The sequence below is a fragment of the Sminthopsis crassicaudata genome, chromosome 2, assembly GCF_048593235.1.
Source record: "Sminthopsis crassicaudata isolate SCR6 chromosome 2, ASM4859323v1, whole genome shotgun sequence".
NCBI lineage: Eukaryota > Metazoa > Chordata > Mammalia > Dasyuromorphia > Dasyuridae > Sminthopsis > Sminthopsis crassicaudata.
In genome coordinates, this window is record NC_133618.1 from 612,941,454 (window position 1) to 612,963,193 (window position 21,740).

The 21,740-nt window shown below is 36.9% G+C and overlaps 1 protein-coding gene across 8 annotated transcripts in view; it reads right to left on the reverse strand.

Annotated features, from left to right (window-relative positions):
* Positions 1-448: 448 nt before the first annotated feature.
* DNMBP (dynamin binding protein) overlaps positions 449-21,740 on the reverse strand; it is a 133,427-nt gene continuing 112,135 nt past the window's right edge. For all 8 annotated transcript variants that reach the window (XM_074296054.1, XM_074296055.1, XM_074296050.1 and 5 more), the window contains 11 exons: positions 19,623-19,770; positions 17,746-17,763; positions 17,386-17,585; positions 16,755-16,885; positions 15,774-15,878; positions 15,267-15,395; positions 14,190-14,522; positions 13,537-13,716; positions 8,351-8,549; positions 2,626-3,215; positions 449-2,347 (listed from right to left, as the gene is read on the reverse strand). In XM_074296054.1, coding sequence (XP_074152155.1) covers positions 2,162-2,347; positions 2,626-3,215; positions 8,351-8,549; positions 13,537-13,716; positions 14,190-14,522; positions 15,267-15,395; positions 15,774-15,878; positions 16,755-16,885; positions 17,386-17,585; positions 17,746-17,763; positions 19,623-19,770 — 2,219 coding nt within the window. In that variant the 3' untranslated portion in view covers positions 449-2,161. The remainder of the gene's footprint in view (positions 2,348-2,625; positions 3,216-8,350; positions 8,550-13,536; positions 13,717-14,189; positions 14,523-15,266; positions 15,396-15,773; positions 15,879-16,754; positions 16,886-17,385; positions 17,586-17,745; positions 17,764-19,622; positions 19,771-21,740) is intronic.

Genomic DNA, 21,740 nt, shown 5'->3' on the forward strand with positions numbered 1-21,740 from the left:
TTTTTTTTCTCATTTTGTTTCTTTTTGATCTGATTTTTCTTGTGCAGCATAATAAAATACATGTTTAATCTATGTTGAATTGTTTTCTGTCTTCTAAGGGAGGGGGAAAACAAAGGGATGGAGAGGCAAAAATATGGAATACAAGGTTTTTCAGGGGTGAATGTTGAAAACTATCTTTGCATATATTTTTGGGGGAAAAAAATATATATATGTTGTGTATTTTTTTTTAAACTTCCCTGAATTCAGAGACTTTTTACTCAGCCCATTGTTTACAAGTCAAACCATGCTACAAGTACCTCAAATAATGAACTGAGTATTCCTTGAAATACAACTTGTTTATCTTTTGACTACATCATACATAAATTTATGCTACAATAAAGATGAGTATTGACCTGCATTTTCTGGGACAGAAATTCCCATTCTGTTAAGTTTAAGAAAACAAAGGATCCTGAAGAAAGCATTTTTTTATTTATAAAGTTGCTTATTTCTATGAAATTTATTGTGAAAATGTCCAAAGACCAAAAATTTATTGAATAAAAGATAAAATGTGCCAAGGACCTTTCACTTTTTAAAAAAAATTTATTTACAAAAAGGACTAGTTTAGTATCCACAACTCTAAAAATGACTCACAGTCCAAGAGCAAAGGAGGGAACCTCGTTCTTCTCCCCTAATAAGAGCAGCAGACATCTCCCAGTGCTGGGAGGAAAAGGGCAAGTTGTTATCTTACTAATTCATTCGAGGATGGCTTGATTTTGAGGAGCAGAAGTTGAAAGGAGAGGTCCTGAGAGACCACTCTTCTGAATACTAATTGTAAGTGGTTCCAGGATGGCAAAGCGCTTGTAAACAAATAGGATCATGCCTGGGGGTGAAGAGCAGCTCTGTAATGTTTTAGTGGAAAATGACCCTGACATGAATGTAGGTTGGGGATTATGTTCTGAGCTGATAGAAAATAAGCAGATAGAGCTCATTTTGGCAATCCTGCATCTGGATATAGACATACACACAATTCCATTGTTACTTTGATTATATGGCTCTATTCTCCTCCTCCAGCTTCAGTTCACCTTAGAGAACTCCCTAATGATTCTAGGAAATCCTAGTCTAACGAGGAGAATACCATCCCAGCATCCAGGGATATTCTAGAAAAGGGAGGCCTTGCTGCACTAAGGAAGGCAAAACATCCCCAGAAATATTCCAACATGCTGGTTTGGCCCAAACATCCCAACACAGCTCTAAAGCTGTCTACAGAATGGCTGCAATTCTAGCCTTACTGGCTTAGGGCTGCGGAGCCACCCAGAGAGAAGATATGTGATAGTATTGTTCACATTTGTGTAATAATAAAAAAGGGTCATTTCTACTTGGGTGAGCTATAATGGGAAGAGCTATCTTATGCCCCAAGACAGGAGAAAGAATTCATTCAGTTGAAGGGCTCCTAGCACCTTAGAAGGAGTAAAAAAAAAGCTGATATTTTACATACCAGAAGCAGGGAAGGAAAAAACATGTTAATAAAAGGATTGTTAGTATCTGGGAACTTTTTCAAGTTGGGGATATATATTTGTGTATTGAAGACTGGTGATATCAAGGGGGCTTACAATCATTAGGTCTATTAGGTCCAACAATGTCACTGCCATATGTAAAGATCCAACCAGAAGCACAGTCTGAAATGGGTCACAGGTCAGGCCACAACTCAAATAACCATCCCCTTTCACTTGATCCAAGTCAGCATCTCATCACTCGATCCTGGGGCTGTGTGCAAGTCCAAACCAAGCTACAGCATAGCAAGCTGTGCCAGTCACCTCTAAAACCCTGAGGCTAAGGCACCATCACTTTCATATGCAGAAACACTAGTTTTCTGGTTGTGAATATTCTTTCCCTATGTGGATTCCAGGCCTTGTGATGTCTGGCCTACCTCTAAGTTTGGGAGTCCATTTTTCAGTTCTACTAATTCTAATGAGCAGCAGCATTCATAATTCCATTGCAGTCAACAAGGTTTCTATCTTGTACTCTGCCATTCTGAAGTTAAACAGTGCAGACGACTCCTCTATATCAGAGACAAGTGGTGTGAGGCCCCTTTTTTCTCTCTCTTTTCTTCAGTGGGCTCCTTTCTAGAATCCCTCCTGTCAACTGGAAACAAAAATAGGACTGAACAGGAAGCAGTGTAGATTCAGGTGTACTCAGTTTTTCGGATGTAATTGGATGGAACATAGCCTCTCTTCCCATTCAGTTCAGCCAACCACCATTCCTTGTTTCCTGTAACATCTTTGAACTCAAGGATCCTGAGTTTCTGATTAGCCAACACACTCAATTCATTTGGGCTCCGGGCCTTGAAAGTGTAGACAGCAAAATAAACCTGTGTGAAAGAAAAGAATGAGTTAGAAATAGAGCATCTGCAACCAAGATTCAGTCTTAAGGCCTTAAGCCTGGAAAATCCTCAGTCAACAGTTATTGGGTGGCCCCAGTGCTCCCATAGAAGGTTCCCAAAGTGGCTCTTTAAGGATGAATTACAGAGTGCTTAATGACCAGATTCTCTCTTTATGCCCTCACATGACCAACCCAAAGGAGAAACCAGTTCTCATCCTGATCATCTTCTATCTCTTACTGGTAAATAAGTTCATGGGTAGCCCTCACCTGGTTGCCTGTTGCCTCAATGCTTTCCAGCTCTTCGTTTTGATCTTCCACTGAGGGCAGCATCTTTGAAAATCCCTTTAAGAGGTCTCCTCCTTGCCTAGGCTGCCCATTGCGTCGTGGTACTAACTGTTGGTTAACTGGTTGGCGGGGATGGCTAACTGTCTCAGGATGATTGGAGTGATGGTAGCCCTTCACAGTAGGAGTTGGTTGGTCAAAATCTCTGGCTAAATCTGCTAAGTCCACAGTATTCCACGACCTGGTTTGGGAAGGAGAGTCTTTGTCTAGGAGGCATCCGGAAGAACTTTCTTCAGCAACAACTGAGTTCAAAGAAGTATGGACGTTCTCCTGGCCTGACTGGTGCCACAAGGAAGAGTTCTGAGCAGGTTGCTGGAGTGGTCCTGTTGTGAATTCTGCCACTACAGTACCAGGGTTTGTGGACAAGGCAGTGTTGCTATTCTGTCGGGGGAATTTGGGAGATGAATTGCTGTGTTCTGACTCATTGGAGGAATGGCTTCCAACAGAAGCATCTGAATGGCTCCGACGTGGGTTGTAGGGCTTCAAGAAGGAGCTGTACACAAAGCCTTTGGTGACTGTAGTAAATAAAGATAAAGGTCAGCAGTTTTCAAGGCAGCAAAGAAATAAAATAGTGAACCAAATATTGTACCTGAAATCAGGAAGAAGACCTGGGTTCAAATTATGCCTCTAATAAATAGCTGTGAGATCAATGGTAAGTTGCTTAACCTCTCTACATCTCAAGTTTCTTCATCTGTAAAATGGGGATAATCTGTAGTACATCTGTAGTATCTATTTTATAGGACTGCTATACTGTCTCAATGAAAAAATGTATATATAAACCTTTTTGTAAAGTGATTTTGAAAAACTCTTTAAGCAGTAGTAATAATATCTACTAATCAATGTCTGAGACTGACTTCCTGACTACAAGTCTTACCCCTTCCCCACTTAACACAAAGGGCATTTCACCAATGCTTATTAAAAGGACCCCAACCCCACCTCCTGCCTGACTCTGTGCCAAAATCAGTAACATCCCTCAGAAGCTTCTCCTTTCACTTTTAGACCCTTCTAATTGATAGAAAGTTCTTTCAAGACTGTGCAAAATGTCTGACAAGAAGTCCCATTCCACGCTTCTAACTTTGCCTTTGAAGATTTATGTATTCAATCTACTTCTGCTTTAAATAGGGCCACCATTCAAATATGCCAAGACAGAAATTATATCACCTAAGCCTTCTCTTAGTTAGACTCTAAGGAAAGCTGAACACCACAGGATTTATGCTTTTGATGTGATTCTGAAGACAAAAGTCCCTTAAACAGCAAAGAGATCAAATCAGTCAATATGTTAAGAAATTAAGTCAGGCTGTTGCTGTTATCTGGAAGGTCTTATACCAAAGCTGAAGTTTTAATGACTTTGGCATTAAGAAGACAAGAGTCAATGGAAAAAACTCAGATAATGGGAAAGATTGAAGGCAAAAAAGAAGAAGAGAGAAGAGTGCAAGATGGCTAGGTGGTACCATGGAAACAAAAATGAGAGCAGGAAAGTGGTAGAGGACAGTGGACCTGGCGGGGTACAGTTCGTGGGGTTACACAAAGTTGGATGGGATAATGACAGAACAAAAAAACCAGTCTTGCAGTTTGGTCAGATAATTCTCTTCTGGTGGTTTCATGCCACTCAACAGTGTGGTCACCTTCTTCAGGACATGCTCCAGCTTATCAAAGTACCTCTTAAAACAGACTGTTTAAGTCGATAGTATCAAATATTTGGGAATATATCTACCAAAGGAGAGTCAGGAATTATATGAGCAAAATTACAAAACACTTGCCACAAAAATAAAGTCAGATTTAAATAATTGGAAAGACATTCAATGTTCTTGGATAGGCCGAGCGAATATAATAAAGATGACAATACTCCCCAAACTAATCTATTTATTTAGTGCTATACCAATCAGACTCCCAAGAAACTATTTTAATGACCTAGAAAAAATAACAACAAAATTCATATGGAAGAATAAAAGGTCGAGAATTGCAAGGGAACTAATGAAAAAAAAGTCAGAGGAAGGTGGTCTAAGTGTACCTGATTTAAAGCTATATTATAAAGCAACAGTCACCAAAACCATTTGGTATTGGCTAAGAAATAGACTAGTTGATCAGTGGCATAGGTTAGGTTCACAGGACAAGATAGTGAATAAAAATAGCAATCTAATCTTTGACAAACCCAAAGATCCCAAATTTTGGGATAAGAATTCATTATTTAACAAAAACTGCTGGGAAAACTGGAAATTAGTATGGCAGAAACTAGGCATGGACCCACATTTAACACCACATACTAAGATTAGATCAAAATGGGTCCAAGATTTAGGCATAAAGAACGAAATCATAAATAAATTGGAGGAACATGGGATGGTTTACCTCTCAGACTTGTGGAGGAGGAAGGAGTTTGTGTCCAAGGGAGAACTAGAGACCATTATTGATCACAAAATAGAACATTTTGATTACACCAAATTAAAAAGTTTCTGCACAAACAAAACTAATGCAAACAAGATTAGAAGGGAAGTAACAAATTGGGAAAAAATTTTTACAGTTAAAGGTTCTGATAAAGGCCTCATCTCCAAAATATACAGAGAATTGACTTTAATTTATAAGAAATCAAGCCATTCTCCAATTGATAAATGGTCAAAGGATATGAACAGACAATTTTCAGATGATGAAATTAAAACTATTTCCACTCATATGAAAGAGTGTTCCAAATCACTATTGATCAGAGAAATGCAAATTAAGACAACTCTGAGGTATCATTACACACCTGTCAGATTGGCTAAAATGACAGGAACAAATAACGATGAATGTTGGAGGGGCTGTGGGAAAACTGGGACACTGATGCATTGTTGGTGGAGATGTGAAAGAATCCAACCATTCTGGAGAGCAATCTGGAATTATGCCCAAAAAGTTATCAAAATGTGCATACCCTTTGACCCAGCCATACTACTACTGGGCTTATACCCCAAGGAACTACTAGAGAAGGGAAAGGGTCCTGTATGTGCCAAAATGTTTGTGGCAGCCCTTTTCATAGTGGCTAGAAGCTGGAAGATGAATGGATGTCCATCAATTGGAGAATGGTTGGGTAAACTATGGTATATGAATGTTATGGAATATTACTGTTCTATAAGAAATGACCAACAGGAGAAATACAGAGAGGCTTGGAGAGACTTACATCAACTGATGCTGAGTGAAACAAGCAGAACCAGAAGATCATTATACACTTCAACAATGATACTGTACGAGGATGTATGCTGATGGAAGTGGATTTCTTCAACATAGAGAAGAGCTAATCCAATTCCAATTGATTAATGATGGACAGAACCAGCTACATCCAGAAAATGACTGGGAAATGAATGTAAACTGTTATTTTTACCTTCTGAATCCAATTCTTCCTGTGCAACAAAAAATTCAGTTCTACACACATATATTGTATCTAAATTATACTGTAATATATTTAACATATATAAGACTGCTTGCCATCAGGGGGAGGGGGTTGGGGGAGGAAGGGAAAAAATCTGAATAGAAGTAAGTGCAAGGGATAATGTTGTAAAAAATTACCCATGCATATGTACTGTCAAAAAATGTTATAATTATAAAATAAAATAAAAAATTAAAAAAAAAAAAAAAAAACAGACTGTTTAGAACACTCCCTGAGAGGCGTGACTCTCTCTAACTCGGGGGGAACTTCCTCTTCTAGACATATATTTCAACAACCACATCATCCTGAGGATACTGAATTTATTTCAAATAAAACCTCTAAAATTTTCTTTGCAGCAAATGCTTTCCTACCATCTTTTTCTCCTACTGTACTTTTGGAATTGGTTTTTGTAACCCAACTAGACTACATTTACCAACTGGCCTATCATCTATTGCAAATTTCTATCTGCAAGGTTATTGAGTCAAGAAATATGTCCCAACAGAAAGCACAAAAGTGTGAAAGTCAGCAGCTCTGGCTTCTTCTAGGCCTAAGGGTACTATGTGAGTCCTTTCACCTCAGTGGACATAATTAGGGTGCTTAATCTTTAGTGTATTTAACCTCTCTGGCAATCCAGAAGATTTTCAGAAGAATGTTTTTAAATGCTTACAATAAAACAGGATTAAAAGAAAACTAATTTTAGGGAAATATGTTTTTTTTTTTTTTTAATCTCATTGTTCTCTACAGTTCCTATCTTAAAATCCTATGATTTGATATGTCTGGCTGAAATCCCAACAAATTGTATTTGCAGGGTTTCTCTGATCCCCCAGTCCAATAATGACCACTCATGCTTAATGAAAAAATGCCACTCCTAGAATGCTATAATGTGAAAAGAATGTTCATTCAAGGTTTCGTCTATAAATTCCCCTCTGCTAAGTGCTCAAGGTACAAAAATATAAAATGATAGTCTTTGCCCCGAGGAACTAACCTTCTTCTTGGGGGAATCGGTATCTGTACAAAAAATTAGATAGAGAAATGTACAGCTGAAGTAAGTAGGGAATAACCTGGCAAAGACAAGATAAGATCCAGACAAAAATCTTTGAGGAAATCTGACACTGGAAAAAACAATTTTAGCTGAGCCTCTAAAAAGTAGAGATGAGGAAAGACTATATTTCAAGAATGAAGAGAAAGTCTACAAGTTCATGAATGTAGGATATGATATGTCAAATTCAGAAATGCACTAGTAACTAGGAAAAAAGGGCTGGGAGATAGAGTATAGAGGGCCAAAAATGCCAAGCTAAGGAGACTTCATTTTATCCTAACAGCAACAGGAAACCCACAGGGAAGTGACAAAATTAGCCCTTAGTAAAATTATTTTGACAGCTGTGTGAAATGTAAACTAGAGAGGGGAGAATACAAGAGGCAAAAGAGACCAATACAACTATAAGAACAGTTCAGGTGAGAGATGATAGGTACCTGAATTAAGATGCAACTGTAAATAGAAAGAAGGGAACAGAGGTAAAAAAAATTGGATGTGGTGAGTGGATGGATTTAGAAGTTTGTATAACAAGAATACAACGAACAGAAACAGGGATGTTTTGGGGGAGAGTGTTTAGGAAAGAAAATGATTAGTTTAGTTTTGGATATTTTGTTACACTTGAACTACCAGTAAGAATTTTAAGTGGATATATTTAAGAGTTGGAAATGTGGAGGAGGTTGAGACTGGATATATAGATTTAGGGATCATCTTCAGAGAGGTGATAATAGCATTTATGAGATAGTGCAAATATCCATTTTTACAGAAGAGGAAATGAGGATCAGAGAAAGGAAATAATTTTCTCACATAGTAACCACAGCACTTAGGACTAGAACCTATTTTACCTCAAATTCTCTTTCCACTATAATGTGATGCTTTTCAAAAGGCTTAAGTCATGCCAAGGAGTTAAGTTAGCTATTAAAAGGTCAGATTTTATTGGCTGTAAGTTTTATTGATATTTTACCAAATATATTTCAAAGATAAGCTACCGTCTCCTTTGAAGATTTACAAGAAATGGATAGTCATCTTTGTGTATGGTATTATCTAAAGGAAAAGGATAAATCAAATAACGTCTTAAGATTTCTTTCAGATATTTGATTCAATGAGGCAGGGATCAAAAGATAGTCTGATATATTTCTAGAGTGGACCAAATTCACAAGTGACTCACAATGCCCATTTTCCTTGCTGACCAACTAGCCCCAAATACCCTCCCAAATACTTACCTCCATTGTCAATCAGCCATCGATTCTGGCTGCCCATGGGGTCTTTCTTTTTGATCACGCCCACGAGGTCTCCCTCTAAGAGGGACACATCAAGGTCTTGGGCAGCATTGAAGTTCCGCTCTGCTTGGAAGAGTTTCTCAGGGGGATATCTCGCTAGCAAGGCAGCACGGAGTTCATCGGACTGCAGCATATAGCTTGGCTGAAAAGTAACACACAAAAGAACAATTGATTAAAAATGGCTCCTTATGATGTGACCCTGGGCGAGACGAAACCAGCACCTGTGAGTACAGAAGCAGTGGCAAAGGGAACTCTGCTGGCTGTGGACTCTTGCAGGACGTGGGAAGCTTTTGGTTTGAATTTTCTGGGCAGAGGAGAGAGCTGAAGTGAAGCCAAAGGCACTATTTCCCCAAACGAAGATTAAAGGTGATTACATTAATAGCTCTTATTTTAAAAAAAAAATGTAAATGGCAAAGAAGAAAGAACCCCACCATAGAAACATACTATGGGAACAGGAAAGATCAGAGTTCATCTTCAGAGGAGGACACTTTAGTAAAATTTGTAACATGCACTCCTAGCAGTTACAAATGGCGCCCAAAGTGGGGCGCCAAAATGCTAGAACTCTGTCTTCCCAGAAATCAGCTGGAGTCGGGATCACTAAATGTCTTTATTCTTGATCTTTTACAGTCAAGGTCAGGGGGTTAGGCCTAACAACCTCACACACACACCTTCCTCCCTCAAACGCCCAGAGAGACTGAGTCAGCTTCTCAATTCCTCTTCCTCCTCCTCCTCCTTCCACATACATCACTCCCCCCTCTTTGTCCCACCAATCAAGTCAGCACAGAACAGCTGGGGAGGGTCAACCTTCAAACAAGTTAATAGGGAACTGTCCAATTGGCAATTAGTCTCACGTGCTTCATTATCCAAGTACATTGCTCAGTTCTAGCCCTTTACAAAAAAAGCTTCTACCCCAGAGTTCCATGAAATGGGTCCTTGTCTAGAGAGGATTTATAGAAAAACTCAAAAAAGAATTTTAAAATTAAGTGAGAGGCATTGAGAAAACTTAAAAATTAAAAAAGAGCAAGAAGATTATGAAAAAAAGTTCACTTCTAGAAAAAGAGGTACAGAGCCTCAAAAATGAAAATAACTCTTTGAAAATTAGAATCGGTCAAGGGGAGCCAATGAAACTATAAGAAACCAAGAAATAACAAAAGAGATTATAAAGAATGAGAAAATAGAACAGAATGTAAAACATCTTATAAGAAAAACAACAGATCTAGATGATAACAGTTCAAGAAGAGAAAATACAATGATAATTGGATTGCCAGAAAGTTGTGACCAAAAAAATAATTTTGACACAATAAAGCAAGAAATAATCTGAGAAAATTGTCCTGGAGTGATAGAACATGAAGTAGGAAAAAAAAAATCTACTGATCACCACCTCAAAAATGATCCTTTGTGGAAAACACACAGGAATATCATTGCCAAAGTTTGAAAGCCTCAAATTAAAGAGAAAATTTTGCAAAAAACAAGAAAAAACCAATTAATTCAAATATGTTGGAGCTACAATTAGAATTGTACTAGACTTATCAGCAACTACAATTAAAGACCATGGAAATCATATCCACCAGCAATCAAAAGAAATAGGCTTGTGGCTAAAAATATCTTATCTAACAAAATTATATGTAATTTTGAATGAGAAAAAAAAAATGGACATTCAACAAACTTGCAGATTTTCAGGACTTTTAATCAACCAAACTCAAACTTAAAAGAAATTTTAATACATAAGAGCCAATATCAAAAATCAATTTTAAGGAACTCAGTATGGACGAACTGTTTATGTTTTCTTAAGATGGGAATGTATACTTTATGTTTAAGAACCACATCAACAATTGGGTAACCTCAAAAAAATGACTGGCAGAGTTAAGTTAAAAATAGTAATCATGTTATACAAATGAGATGCAGAGGAAGAATAGATACAGAAGCAATAGAGGTGGGAGGAGGGTTTGTAGTTCTGAAAACCTACTCACATTGGGAATGGGTTCAATGGGCAACAGTACATATATATATTATGAAGGGTATAACACCCTCTAAAATCTATAAAAGAAATAAGGGGGGAAGAGATGGAGGGATGGGAAAGCAAAGGGTGAGTTAAGTAATAGCAAGGTAAGTTATGGTGTAGAATTAAAGGAAAGAATCAGCAGGGTTACGAAAGACATATGTATGTGAGTATGTGTATGTATTTACATATCTACATACATATATATTAAATAAATCTTTTTTAACTGTAGCTTGCTTGGGGGGATGGAAGGGAGAAAAAAGAATAAAGTATATAAGATGTAGAGAAACAAACAACAATTTAAAAGAAAGTAATGAATATTCGTAAATATAATTTCTTATTGTTAATATATATATATATATATATATATTTTTTTTTTCCCTTGATCTGATAATTTGTCATTATATATTTTGATTCCTCCCTGATGTTCTGCTGGCCACATAAAAAAAAAAAAAGCCTCCTCATTTCCAAAATACAGAGGACTCTAATATATAAGAAATCAAGCCAATCTTCAATTGATAAATGGTCAAAGGACATGAACAGACAATTCTCAGATTAAGAAATTGAAATTATTTCTAGTCATATGAAAAGATGCTCTAAGTCATTAATAATCAGAGAAATGCAAATTAAGACAACTCTGAGATACCACTACACACCTTTCAGATTGGCTAGAATGACAGGGAAAGGTAATATCTCATTATCTCATTAGCACTTAGTAAGAACCTAACACAGGATGATTTCATAAAGGCCTGGAGAGATTTACAGGAACTGATGCTGAGTGAAATGAGCAGGACCAGGAGATCATTATATACTTCAACAACAATACTATATGATGATCAATTCTGATGGACGTGGCCATCTTCAACAATGAGAGTAACCAAATCAGTTCCACTAGAGCAGTAATGAACTGAACCAGCTACACTCAGCGAAAGAACTCTGGAAGATGACTATGAACCACTACATAGAATTTCCAATCCCTCTAATTTTGTCTGCCTGCATTTTGGATTTCCTTCACAGGCTAAATATACACTATTTCAAAGTCCGATTCTTTTTGTTCTGCAAAACAACTGCTTGGTCATGTATACATATATTGTATTTAATTTATACTCTAACATATTTAACAAGTATTGGTCAACCTGCCATGGGGGTGGGGTGGGGAATTGGAACAAATGATTTGGCAATTGTCAATGTTGTAAAATTACCCATGCAAATATCTGGTAAATAAAAACTATTATATATATATATATATATATATATATATATATATATATGGGGGGGGGGGAGGAAGGGCCTCTTATGCTGACTGGAAAACAGTTCCAATTTTTTTATGATGGAAAGAGCCATCTGTATCCAGAGAGAGGGCCATGGGGATTAAGTGTGGATCACAAAATAGCATTTTCACTTTTTTTGGTTATTTGCTTGCATTTTGTTTTCTTTCTCATCCTTGTTCCTTTTGGATCTGATTTTTCTTGTGCAAAATGATAAATGTGGAAATATGTATAGAAGAATCGCACATGTTTAATATATATTGGATTGCTTGCCATCTAGGGGAGGTAGGTACAGGTGGGAGGGAGGAAAAAAATTTGGAACACAAAGTTTTTGCAAGGGTGAATGTTGAAAACTGTCAATGTTTTTTTTTTTTGTTTTTTTTTTTTTCCCTGAGGCTGGGGTTAAGTGACTTGCCCAGGGTCACACAGCTAGGAAGTGTTAAATGTCTGAGGCCAGATTTGAACTTAGTCCTGACTTCAGGGCTGATGCTCTATCCGCACCACCTAGCTGCCCCTGTCTATATGTTTTGAAAATAAAAAGCTTTAAAAGTAAAAAAAAAAAAGTAATGGCAAAAATTTCCTTTCTCTTAAAATATGAGGCCTAGGTAGATATAGTACCAGGCTTTGAGTCAGTAAGACCTCAGTTCAAATCCAGCTCCAAATGTTTTCTAGCTATGCTACTGTGAGAACCCGTGTCATCTGTTTGCCTTATTTTCCTCATCTGTAAAATCGGGGATCAGAATAGAGCTCCCTCTCAGAGCTGTTGTGAGGATCAAATCAGATCATAATTATCAAGTACTTAAGCACAGGGTCTGGCAAATAGTAAAATCTACATAAATGTTAGCTATTATCATTAAGATTACTTGGCCTTATTATAGGTACAGGCCAAGATCTTTTGTGTTTAATGTTTTGTTAATTGGGTTAAAAAAATTTAATCATTTTACCTCCATATATATAATTTGGTGGCCTAAAAGTAGGTATCTAAAGCACATGAATAAATTGGGGAATGGGTTAATAGCCTGGATATTAATGCAATGGGATATTTTTGTGAGATAAGAAAATCAGGGGGCAGCTAGGTGGCTCAGTGGATAGAGCACCAGCCTTGAATTCAGGAGAAATTTGATCTCAGACACTTAACACTTCCTAGCTGTGTGACCCTGGGCAAGTCACTTAACCCCAGCCTCAGGGGGGAAAAAAAAAAGAAAAGAAAATCAAATATGAAGACTTTAGGGGAGGAAAAGGATGAACAGCTGAATGAATTAAATAAAGTAGGAAACCATACATAATGATAAGATTATATAAATGAAAAGAGCATTCAACCAAAAACCATGTCATTACAATGATCATTCTTGACCTTAAAGAAGGAATGCACGCTTCTCTTTCTCTCTCTTCTTTGAGGAAGGGAAGAAGTGGGTGACACTGCCCAAGTTGTTACACATGATCAGTTGGTTTTGCTGTTTTTTCTTTGTTTTGGGGAAAAGCTCATTAGATTTGTGTAGGGATCAGGTTGATATATAAACAAAAGGAATTAATAAAAAGTTAATTAAAAGAAAAATACCAAAAGTTGGAATTTTTAAAAAAGTTACCCCTTTCACTGTACAGATATTTTATAATCTCAATAAGGAATTAGTTACCTTCCAATTATCAAGATCAAGTCCAAAGCATGCTTTCTGGAGAAATGAACAGCATAAACACAATCTATAAACAAACACATTCATTGATCCAGACATCTTTAATAGAAATGAGACAAGAATCAAAGAATTCTTATTTTCCATACTCTACAAAATTTACTCTCATTAATTCTATATAAATTCTGTTTCTTACCACACTGGGTTGGGTACAAAACTTCATCTCGTACTTACCAAACCTTGAAGAGGCTTCCGAGACGACTGGCGCTCCATGGTTTTTCTCTCAAAGGGCTTTTTGGTGGCTGGAAAAGACTCTGGGAAGAAAGTGAAGACCTGGAGCTGCTGAAGAACTCGACTGTGCTCTTCATGGAAGATGGCGATGAGGTTTCCCTCTTTGTCAGCCACTTTCAGCAGCTAGAGGCCACAAGAGGAGAGTAAGGATGATGCCGGGAAAGTAGAGAGAGAAAGATCCAGGCTCCCTTGGGAGCCGCTGTCACGGGCCAGCAGCCGAGGCTGCGGTGACCTGACAGAGGGGACTTCTCTCCAGAGCCACCGCCCACCCAGTGGCCTCTTGGCGAGTGTGTCCAAGAGGCCAAGACGAGACATGGGAGGCCAAGCTTCCCACAACAAGAGGCCTTCAAGAGCAGAGATGGTCAGAGAAGCAATAAGCTCTGAGGCTTCAGTCCTCAGCAATAAGAAAAAACTTCTAAAGTGGGCACCACCTCAGCAGCCATGAAGGAAGATCAGATATACAAACTGCAGCTAGACCCTGGGGTAGCAGGTCTCACCACTGGGACCTCCCAGTATCACCACACAGCCCTGCCCCACCCCTGCCATTTATATTGACTCTTGAGAAAGAAGCTGCCTGCACTCCCCCCGACACTCACTGTGAGAAGTGGCTGCAGCTCCTGTAGGGCCCGGTGCACAAAGTCACAGTGTGCCTCAGCATAGCCATGGATGCAATTGGAGAACAGGCCCTGGGCATAATGTCTGAACTTAGGGAGCTCGTCCAACAGCTGGGCATTTAAGGCCTCGTAGTTGTTTCGGGCGCACTGCAGCTCTTCCAGCGTCTTCTTGTCCTTCAACTTCTCAGCCCGTTCCGTGCAGTTGTAGAAGTCCAGCAGCTTGTCGAAGCGCTTCTGCACCAGCTTGTGGGGTCCGGTGAACATGCTCAGAAGCTGGTTCAGGGGTGAGATGACAAGCCGCTCTGTCCTTTCTTTCTGTGGGAAAGAGAAAGGAACATTGTTTGGACAAAGCACTTGGTCTGCTGGACCTATAATCCTAGCCTAATTTTGTCACAGATGGCACTCTCTGCCCACATTCACTATTTGTTCAATGCTGGCATATAGACACATTTGTAAGGATTCATTCTAGGCTAAAATTCATCCAACGCACTACATTTAAAATTTCTATCTGTTCACCTATCCAATCTGGTAACACTCACCAATATGCAAACAACTGTGTTTAATAAGTTATGTTAATTAGATTTCCATTTGAGGGGGGCAGCTAGGTGACGCAGTGGATAGAGTACCAGCCTTGAATTCAGGAGGACCCGAATTCAAATGTGGTCTCAGACATTTAACACTTCCTAGCTGTGTGACCCTGGGCAAGTCACTTAACCCCAGCCTCAAAAAAAAAAAAAAAAAAAAAAAAAAAAAAAAAAAAAAAAGATTTCCATTTGAGGTTTCATCAATTAATATAACTTAATGATTAATGCCCAAGTATAGATCTAAAAATATTAATATTCAAATTGCAAATTAGGTTTTTTATGACCTGAATTTAAATTTAACTTATGACATAACATTCTATAACCAAAAACCTGATATTAGCACAACTCAAAAGTCTATGAGCAATTCCTACACATTCATATTTCTGGAACTTTTTTCTGTACTTGGATGTCAAAGATAGTTATGAATAGGAAGGAGGCCAACTTGTAAGAAATAGTACCAGAGGAAGAAACTTACAAAATCCGTGAAGAGTTGGTCACTGATATAACGATGTACTTTCTCAAATTGTTCCAAGTCTCCATTTCCCTTCTCCATACACACATCCCACATGCTCATGGCAGCCAGAACTTTCATACATGCTGATTCCTGGAATAAGAATCATAGCAAATGCTTATAAGCAAAGCAGCCTACTGCAGCAAAAAGGAGACTAGATTTAAAATCAGAAAAATTGGATTCATCTTTTAGTCTACTATTCACTATCTGTTCAACTTTGTTACTTAATCTCCCTAGGCCCAGTTTCTTAATCTGTAAAATAGGGAAGTTGAGTTGGTCTGCATTCAAGGTCTATGAAACACCCTCAAAATTAAAGGCTGCTCTCCTTTCTTGAATAACTTGTTAACAAATCCTACAGGGTTGGAAAAAAATACTTATAAGGGAGATTTATTGTTTATTGCATGAAAACAAAATTCACTGACAAATTCAAGTAAGTATGTAATATATAAACATGACAAGTTATTTACTGACACGAATGTGCTGAAGATAGAGGGAAAGGTCTCGGATAAAAGACTTAATAAGTCTTTCTTGCATTCTGAAGTTCTTCTCAGTTTCTTCAAAAGCTTCATCTTTTATCTGTACAAGACAAATAAAAAAGACATGCTTTTTTCTTTCTGTCCACAATCAAGGCACAATGTCTGATTAAAACTTTTCATTCCAATTGACTCCCCATTTCCAATGGACCAAAACTAATTTTCTACATCTATCTTTTCAAGCCATATATAATTCAGGTCTCTACCTATCCAAACGCATTTCCCACTTTCATAAAACACTGTTCTGGTCTGATCAGGTTGCTCATTATTGTCCTTGGCACAGGGTACATTCAATTCTAACCTCCTATGCTCTCTTTCTTATTCCTTTAATCTGCAAAGCTCTTCCCTCTTCACGGACTTAATTCCTTTATGTCATTTAAAGATCATCTCAAATCTCATTTCTTCCATGAAGTTTCCCCTGAAATCTCCAGCATTCATTGTATCTTCCAGTGAACTATGAGAACTCATAAAACACATTAATTAGGTACTTAAGTTATATTTTGTTCTCATTTTTTAATATGTATTTGTTTGTTCTTTATAAGTTCCTTGAATGATGTATCTGTATTCCTAGTTATATATTCGAAGAGTAAATTAATACAGAGCCAGTGGCTTCAGCTTCTTAGTGGCATACACTAGAACAATTGACTAAGGAAGGGAGAGAATTTTTGGAATGAAAAGTTATCACATGGTGGGAATAGAGGGAAGGTAGTAAATACCTGGGGATTAGTGAAGAAATGTGTCCCAAAGTTAAGTTATAGTATATAGTCTAAAAGGCAAATAAAACTCTACTCCTGAGAAAATTGCTTTTTCTTCTATTCAAATTCATATACAGAACTCATGCATGGATAGCTAAACCTGCTAATCATGAACAAGTACATCAATTTTCTCTTAAAGAGTTCAGGATATTCTAGGATCATACCTGAGGAGCAAAACCAGTGAGGTGCTTTAGGTGACTGCTTACTCTGTTGGATTTCTTAATGATGGAGTGGAAATTAAGTTTAGAGATTTTCTCCATTAGGCTGTCTTCATCTCCTTTACGGTACTTAAGAACTAAAATACAAAACTCAAATTAGTAACTGAACAAATACTCTCTAAACACTGATAAGGATTAAAGTATTTAGCTCTAAAATTGGGATTTAATACCAAAATAAGACCTAATACCCCAATTTCACTGAAGAAAGAGAATGATACTGACTATACCTATATATGTAAAAACTATAACAAAATCTCTAAAAATATACAACAGGAATAAAAGAGCTCAGAAGAAAGATGGAAACAAGAGTACTTTTGTTATTATCTTGTTAAAGTTACATAGTTAATTAACTAAAGTTAACAGCTATATTGTGATTTCATTTATGTATCTGTGTATCTTAATGTTTGTTTTTATTTGTAATTACTTAGTTTAAAATAACAATTTATAAAAATTACGTCCCCACATACAATTCCACCACTCTGTTTTAATTTCCAAATATCTCTTTTGCCAACCTCCCATCCAAGGGCTTTTCTTCTCATAATATTCTTTTCTAAGAATTTTTCCATGCCAATCTTACCTAAATCCTTTCGACGTTTATATTCATTGATATTGACGTTGATTTCCTTGACAGCAAGGACAGCATTGGTTAAAGGAGTTTTGTCAGGATGAGATTCTGGGGTAGAATTCAGGAGCTCCATTAGCAGCAGTGGGTAACGCATAACTCTCTGAACTGGTTTGATGAGGAAGGAGCCCAAATTAATGTAGTTTGTGCAACCCCTATAGGAGAAGGTAAAGATATTTTAACAATCATCACAACTTTTGTGTTATTTATATGCAAAGCATAATTATGTTTTTATAAAAGATTATATGGGGAGGAAAAAGAAAAAAAAATCAATGGACAAATGAACAGACTGAAAACAATAAAGAAGGAACTTACCATTCACTGTACAGGCTCCTATAAGATAGAGAATATTAAAAAAAAAAAAAAAAGACAACTTGTTAGAGGTTTTTCATATTAATTTCAAGGAATGGATATTTACTCATTACACATAGGAATCACTAAGAAATAACATAGGAAAAAAGGAAACTGGAAGTTCCTGCCTTATCTAGACTACTTGAAAGAAGAGATAAACATCAAAATTTAGGTATTTGCTATTGTACTTAAAAAAAGGCTTGGACATGGGATTTAGTATTTGAGAAAGATTTATATTCCTCCCACATGTGCAAAAATTTTTGTGGCAGCCCTTTATGTACTGGGAAGAAACTGGAAAATTGAGTGGATGCCCATCAATTAGAGAATAGCTGAATAAATTATGGTATATGAATGTTATGGAATATTATTGTTTTTTAAGAAACAACCAGCAGGATGATTTCAGAGAAGTCTGGAGAGACATACATGAACTGCTATGTGAAATGAGCAGAACCAGGAGATCATTGTACACAGCAACAAAAAGATTATACAATGATCAAATCTGATGGATGTGGCTCAACAATGAGATGATTCAAACCAGTTCCAATGATCCTGTGATGAAGAGAGCCATATACATCCAGAGAGAGGACTGAGGGAACTGAGTGTGGTTCACAACATAGCACTTTCACTCTTTTTGTTGTTTGCATTTTATTTTGCTTCTATTTTTTCTTGTGCAACATGATAATTATATAAATATGTATACATGTATTTCTACCATATTTAACATATATTGGACTACTTGCCATCTAAGGGAGGGATGAGGGGAAAATTGGAACACAGGGTTCTGCAAGGGATAATGTTGAAGAATTGTCCACACATATGTTTTGAAAAATAAAAAAAACTTTAATAAAAACAAAGGATTTATATCCCTGTTCTCCCCCACCCCAAATGATTGGTTTGGCGAATGGCAGTTTCTGAAATGTTGGTAGGGAAAGTAAAAAATTTCTAACTGTGTGTGTGAAGAATCTGTGATCAAATATAACTTATTATTTGCAGCTTCCCTTACAGAAGTAGAACTATTATATCTAGGGAAATGCGGTTTGGTGATTTGCCAACAGTTAACAGCACTTGGTCTTTGTCCTCATCCTAGGATTATTTATTTACTTAGAACAAGTTCTCTTCTTGATGCTTTTTAGGGAAAGTTTTGAGTCACCTAGAACCCAATGACCTAGAAATGTTAACTCAACATTTCTAGAACTTCCAAACTTAAATTAATTCAAAAAAGTTAAAAAGAATACGAATTTCAACTAAAGTCCCTATAAGTAAATCTAAAAAATTATGTCTAATAAAATGTTTAATTAAAAACAAGACTTAGCCCTTCTTGGGGGCAGCTACGTGGCGCAGTGGATAGAGCACCAGCCTTGAATTCAGGAGGACTGGAGTTCAAATCTGGTCTCACAACACTTCCTAGCTGTGTGACCCTGGGCAAGTCACTTAACCCCAGCCTCAGGGGGGGAAACAAAAAAAAAAAAAAAAAAAGACTTAGCCTTTCTTTCAATCTTCTCTTCCTTCCCTGTCCTGTGTTACCTCCCCCCAAAATAATAATAGCCTTTCCAACCTTGGGTAGGTAGGTATTAGAATCTTAAGTTCACTTTTGGTCACCAGAAAATTGGAATGGTTCCATAGTCATTCTGGGATTTTAGGCTTGGGCTATTTAAACCTCCTTCCTGTTTCAAAATTTGATGATTCAAAAACATGTTTGACATATTAGGCTAAATTCTGAAACAGGACAGAGTTAAGAGAAAGTAAAGAGTGGAAAGAGAAAAAAAGCAGAGAGGGTAAAAAGAACCAAAGGATTGAGAGAGAAAAAAAAAAAAAAAAAAAAAAAAAATCAAAGTTCCTACTTAAGGTTTTCCAAGTATTCTAAAAGATGCTTCTGGATCTTCTCCTCTTTTTCATAGATCTCCAGCAGTGCAATGGCCTCGTCATGATTCTGGCAGTAAATTTTGTATACTCCTTCAAGCTCATCCCGATGCTCTAAAAATACTGGTCCTTTAAAACAGAAAGGAATATTAAGTAATCCAATAGCTTCCTTCTCCTTGATCAAATTCATCTTGAGATACTTAAGGTATCTCAAAGCACTGTACTCTAACTCTAAGACATTATATAAGCAGGTGTTTAGTTAAAAGTTGGCATTTTTCCTTTATTACATTACTAGTTTACAAAAGAGTAAGAACATTGAAAAAAATTAAAGAAGTGAGATATGTTGTTTTTTAACAGAAAAATACTGAAAAGTAGTATATTAGAAAGAAATTCTCACCCTACATCTGTTTTTATTTTTCATTAAATACTACATAAACCTTTAAAGCCTAATAATTTCCCTCACTGACTAGAGAGTACTGAGAACATTGAGGCCATCAAATGGAAATTCTCAATTCTCTTTGGTGTCTGCAAAAGTTCTCAATGCTTTTGCCCATCTTTTTCTTTACCCTCTATTCTCAAAAAGAGATGACTTCTTTGCCAAGATAAACTACTCTTTTAATACCTCAATCTCATTCCAATGTCTAAGATCTTGACCCATAAAATACCTTGCCTGTCCTTCTCTCTCTCTTTGTCTCTCTCACACACATACATACTTCCATGCATGTTACCCTTAGCTAAAACAAAATATCACTAGAACCTCCTACTATGCAATTTCCCCCATTCCTTGCACAAATTTCTTGCATTAATGATTCTAAAGCAATACTTCTTCAGCATTCATTGACTCCTTTGGCTTCTTTTTCTACAATTATAATATTATTTCTAAAGGAAGTGCTAATAACTTCCCTTTTATATCAATCCAATGCCCTATTCTCAATCCTTATTTCTCTTGACTCTCCTACATTTGAAATTACTGGCCTTTACTTTTCAAAATATCTAACAGATTTCTCAAATCCTACAAAACTGTTCTTTACCTGCTCCTTTTCTGTCTACTTCGTTGGCACTCTGTCCTATTCAAAGGGGGAGTATTAGTTTCCCCAAGACAAATTTCCTTAGGCTTTGGTTCTCTCCATATTTATTCCCTCAAAAAGCTTATCATCTTCCAATGGTACAACTTTTTCCCTTTATAATAATGACTCCAAAAAATTATTTTGTCTCTACATTACCATATGTCTTCAGTCTTGTAAATTTCAAATAAAATTTTTTGGCAAGGCATTTGGGGTTAATTGACTTGCCTCAGGTCACACAGCCAGTAAGTGTTAAGTGTCTGAGGCTATATTCGAACTCAGGTCCTACTGACTTCAGGGCCAGTTCTTTTCCCATTGTGCTATCCAGCTGCCCCTAATTTCAACTCTTTTAAGGGTACTTCTGCTTTGATTTTCAACCAATTGACATTTGTTTTAAAATTTTATTTGTTGCCTTACTTAAGATATTATTTCCCTTTATGAAACCTCTTCCCATCAAATCCTTCCTTGTAACAACAACCAAAAATTTTAAGATAATAAACCCACTAAATAATCATATCTGACAATAGACAGCACCTTCTATATCCATCATACTCTACTGAAGAATCTAATTCATATATCTTTGTAAATGGCACAATCACTCCCCAAGTTACCAAAGTAAAGTCTCAAGAATCATCTTTGCATTTCCCCTCAACTTTATCCCATATTCCTTAGCACTGTCTCGAAGAGTCTTCCTCCTCTCCATTCCTATTGCCACCATTCTAATTCAGGCTTCAACAGCTCATTTTTCTTTACTGAAAAAGTCTCTTAATGGATCTCTTTGACAGCAATCTTAACAAAATAACTTGGATGCTGCCTGTATAATGTTCCTAAAACAAAGAACTGCATGTCATTCTATTCAAAAAAGACATTCAAGCATTTAGCAAGTTGCCAAGCTAGTTTTCTAACCTTATTGTAGATTATTTCCCTTCAAGCACCCTTCTATTTAATCTGTCAAACCCTATATACCATCTCCTGTCTCTCTACCTTTGCAGATTATCTTTCATTTCTGGAATTTACTCTGTCCTTCTTTTTCCC